This window comes from Gavialis gangeticus, unplaced genomic scaffold (genome assembly GCF_001723915.1).
Source record: "Gavialis gangeticus isolate Ggan-Ray unplaced genomic scaffold, GavGan_comp1, whole genome shotgun sequence".
Lineage (NCBI taxonomy): Eukaryota > Metazoa > Chordata > Crocodylia > Gavialidae > Gavialis > Gavialis gangeticus.
The window spans coordinates 110456809-110461496 of NW_017729025.1; the positions used below are offsets into that span (position 1 = coordinate 110456809).

Sequence of the window (4688 nt, forward strand, 5' to 3'; positions counted from 1 at the left end):
GGCCTTCCTGACTGCCTCCCTACATCCCCGAGCGACTGCAGTATAGTCATCCCTAGTGATGACCCCTTATTTCCATTGGGTGTACGCCTCCCTTTTAGCAAGGAGACATTCCCGGATGCTTTTGGTGAGCCATGGAGGCTTGTGTGCCCTCCTGCTCCCTTTGAGCCTCGTTGGGACTACCTTCCTTTGGGCTTGGAGGATCGTCTCCTTAAGGAGCGACCACTCTCCTTGGACACCTGGCTCCCCTCCCCTCTGGGACCTCAGCGCTTCCCCAACTATCCTCCGTAGCTCATTGAAGTTTACCCTCCAGCTAATATGCCATGAAACAGTTGAAAAATCGTTATTATAATCTGTGACACTGAAGCAAGCTTTTTGACATGGGGCAACTTCTAAATTATTTAATGCATCCCACAATTCCTTTTTACTGAATAAATCATTACAGTATTGTCTTCACAATTTATTACAGACAAGGCTTTCAATTAATAAAAATATATGGACTGAAATCCTGGCAACTTTGAAGTTAACAACAACGCTTCAATTGACTTCAATGAGGTCAGGATTTTATTTCTGGTAAGCAGCATGTTTGCTAGTACCTCACAAGAGATGGAGGAGACCAATAGAAATCTTAAAATGGTGTAGAACACATACACATGCACAATTCAAACATGTTTTTATTTAATATACAAGTATGCATATTTTCAAATCTAGCTGTGGTGTCACTATTTATTATTTTATTTTGAATATCAATATTTATATTCTTCATGTGATTTGGTCTTTACCCAGCAGCATTTCTTTCCTGCCCGATGAGGGAAAGCTCAGAGTACGATGGAAGAAGTGTAAATTCTGTAATGTAAACCAAACCAAAAGTAACTTCTATTCCACCAAACCAAAAGTAACTTCTATTTCACCATGTCAACAGACCAAAGCAACTTATTTTGTCCCAGAATTTTGTTAAGATCTTCAACAAAATCTCTGAGAACTTGAAGTTGACACAATCCAACTCTGACAGCAGCTTTTAGCTATAGATTTCTTTGCATATTAAGAAGCTAAAACATACAGCTAAAATGGATAGTTTGGCCAACTTAACGCTGATTAGAATTTATAGGGACATTTCACACAGTGATGCTTTTTATTTTCTCACTTTGAAAGGACAGCAAATCCTTAAACAAGCATTGTCACATTCCCCCTTACATTTCACACAATATTCTCACACTAACCTCCCTATAAGAGTCCCAAACTATTTTCTATGACTAAACAGTAACCTGTACAGTTAAATATCTTGTGCAGTTGATATTAAACTTTTAAAGAACTTTAATATGTCAACATTATTTCTATATTTCTTTAAAGTATTTCAACTTTTGTATAAAACTTGAGAGCTGGAAATGGTCAAAAAGATGGTTTTGAAGAGTCTTTCAAGTTAATTCAAATAAATTAAATATTTTATTTGTCCATCTCACATTAACTATTTATGTCCTAATGGACTGTAATTTTTTTTTGTAACTTTGCTCCATATTTTGCCAATCCAGAAACTGATTTATTATTCATTTTAACACAAGGCAAGTCGCATTGGATTCTCCATGTTTGCTTTCAAGGTCTCCAGGAACTTTGAAGCCAGTTCATCATCTACTACCCGACCATCACTCGACAGTGTCATTGTCATGAGCTGATGCTGCTGAAGTTTCTCATTCCCTTCTTCATCCTCAACAATCTTGAGTTCAGGCCGTGCTCGTCCCACAGCTAAAATGCAGGCCTGAGGCGGGTTTATGACAGCAATGAAGCCACTGATGCCAAACATGCCCAGATTGGAAATGCTAAAGGAAAAAAAAGTGGCATATGGGTATCAAAATCTATATTCCCCCTAAAAACAAAAGTAATCCATAGCATAAGTTCTTGGGTGAAGTTCTGTCATAATTCTGACCCCTTTGAATCCCAATGTTGACAGGGCTGCTTCACGTAAGGGCAGAATTAAATCTGTCATATCATAAAATATATTGTTTTTTTTAAAATGGTTTAGGTATATGCTTCATTTATTCATATAAAGATACCCTTGCACTGCTGCAGAGTTGAGATATAGGTGTCTGTGGAAAGTTTACTACTAAGGAGTTTGCGATAACAGCTTCAAATTGCTCTGGGGAGATTGACACCGTGCAAAAAATAGGAGATACTAACTGAATAGGAAGTGTTGTTGAAGGCGTCTATAAAAATGCCTAATCAGCACATACTGACTGCAGCTTCCACAAGTGAGGCTCTAGCTCCAATTAAACTGAACCTCTGGACTTGTCTACTTGCTTTCTCCTATAAGTGGCTCCCATCTGATGGGCAAGAGGGTAGCTGCTGCAGGAAAGATGCAATACAAAACTATCCTCTTTGAATTCAGTCCCTGAATTACAGCAGAGTTCTAACAGACCTATGCTACCATATTTACTCAAATACAACATACACCATTTTTCCTGTGGAATTTGGATGTGCATCTTAAACAAGTATATCCAGGGAGCAAGGGGCTTGATCCTGCTGAAGCTGAATTGCCCAAACCCTCTTCTCCTGCTGGGTGGGCCCTGCCAAATCAGATGAGGGCCTACCCAGCTCAAGTACAGAGGCTAGGTAGTTCATCTCCAGCAAGATTAGGCCTTCGACTGATGCTGCTGGTTGAGTCAAACTGCCCAGCTCCTCTTCTCAAGCCAGGTGGGCAGCCAGCATCACTTGTGGAATCAATTGAGGGCCTAATCCTGCTGTAGCCAAACTGTCTGGCCCCTCTTCTCAGGTTGAGTGGACCCTCAGATGACTCTGTAGGTGCTGCTGACTAGGATCAGGCCCTGGCTACAGCTTCAGCAGAGGGGCCAGGCAATTTGGCTTATCCAGTAGTGCCTGCAGCCTCCTGCAGCAAGGGAGTTAACAGAGCAGCCACAGATTTTTGCTCCCCTCCCCACTGCAGCTGCCTGCATTTTCCCTGTGAACATTTTTAAGTATTGGTATTTTTAAGGAAATATCTTGTTTTCTTCATTCCCTTTTTCAAAAACCAGCTGTGCATCTTATTTGGGGGCATGTGGTATGCAAGGAAATACACTATATCATTTCTAAAATGTACAGTATTCTGAGTATAGGAAAAGGAACAAAGATGAGAGACATATAGTAAAGGAGGAAGGGGACCAGTTATTGTTCCCTGAATGCAAAAGAACATTTCTCCTTTAGCCATCTCTGCAACTGATGAGTGCAGAGTGCTGGTCAGGGATGGAACAGTTCAAGTCACTTTTGTTTTCTCCTAATCTTAGGTCACCCGCATATCAGTCTGCACTCGAATATAAATTGAAACAGCTGTCAGTTACAAAGGATACTGATGATGAAACTATGTAATTACAGCAACTAATCATTACCAAGGCACAAGTAAACTATAAGCTATACCCTCTTTTTCCTACAGGTATGGTCACCTCTGAGGAGGAGGAGGTGGTAGACAAATGATTATACAAGTTCTTCACTTAAAATATATATATGGAGATTCTAGGACAGATCATAAGTTTACCATACTTCTTTTTTCTGATTGCTATTGTTTTTTCTTTTCTTCCCACTGAAGCCATTACTTTTAAGTAGGACATCTATCCCTCCACTGCTGGATTCCCACTACATCTTTTTTTCTGCTGAAATACTTATTATGATTATCTAAGAGAGATTTTCTTTTGACAGATACTTCAGCTTGAAAATGCCATGTAAAAGAAATCGTTCTGTACTCTACGCAGTTGTAGTCCAATTATGCTTCCCATATTAACAACTTTATTTTTGTGAAAGATCTTTATTGCTAAAGTGTCTTTATTGCTAGTGTCCCAAAACATAGTCACCAATTGTTCATTATAAATTCAGATTTGTGTCAATGCCATTAAAACTCTGCACAGTTAACAAAAAAAATTGCAAGTAGTCAGAAATTAAGATTTCCATAGCAGTGTTAGCTACTGTGTTTAATGGTACTATTAGTCATAAAATGTAATATATTGAGATGCACATTTCACCAGGAAAAATAAAGAATTGAATGAGATGCAGTCAGGTTAATACTGCTAATAGAAATTTAACTACTAAATTGCCTGAGCATTTATGATTTTAACTGTGCAACTGTGCCAATGCATTTAAATGTTGGCATTTATTTAATTTTTCTGTATTTCATTTCCTCTTTTTGTAGTGTTCATTTTAAAGAAAAAGAACGTAAATGGTCTGATATAGGCTTTAAAATGCACAGCTCATAGATCAATGTGAGCTAAGACAGCGTCCCAGCTTTTTTCTGCAACACAGGATTCAATTAGGCAAGAGCACATGTGAGGTCTTTGCAATATAAGGAGATGGACATTTCTTATTTAAAAGGTTGCAATTTACCTTAAAAATCAAACATTTGATACTGGGTTTTCATAGCTACAAAATGTAATGTAGAAGAAAACAGCCTCTGCTACATATGGACTTACATACTGCATTTACCCAAATTCAGAATAACTTTGAATTTAAGACGACCCCAAAACAGTTAGATGCTAGACATGGAAAATGTGTATTTACATTTGTTATAATTTTCCATGTCTAGAATCTAATTAGTGGAGGGTCATCTTAAATTCATCCCTCCCATGGCTGCAGCAGAGAAATGGCTGCTAGAGGGCAGGTGGTAAGTAGAGCAGGCAGAGGGAGAGTTAAGTGACCTAACCCCTGTCCCTTGCCCC

At 38.8% G+C, this 4688-nt stretch overlaps 1 protein-coding gene across 1 annotated transcript in view; it reads right to left on the minus strand.

Annotated features, from left to right (window-relative positions):
- Window positions 1–653: 653 nt before the first annotated feature.
- The window catches only part of PDHX (pyruvate dehydrogenase complex component X), a 114452-nt gene continuing 110417 nt past the window's right edge, over window positions 654–4688 (minus strand). The window contains exon 10 of the mRNA XM_019519403.1: window positions 654–1811. Within this exon, the coding sequence (XP_019374948.1) occupies window positions 1547–1811 (265 nt within the window). The 3' untranslated portion in view covers window positions 654–1546. The remainder of the gene's footprint in view (window positions 1812–4688) is intronic.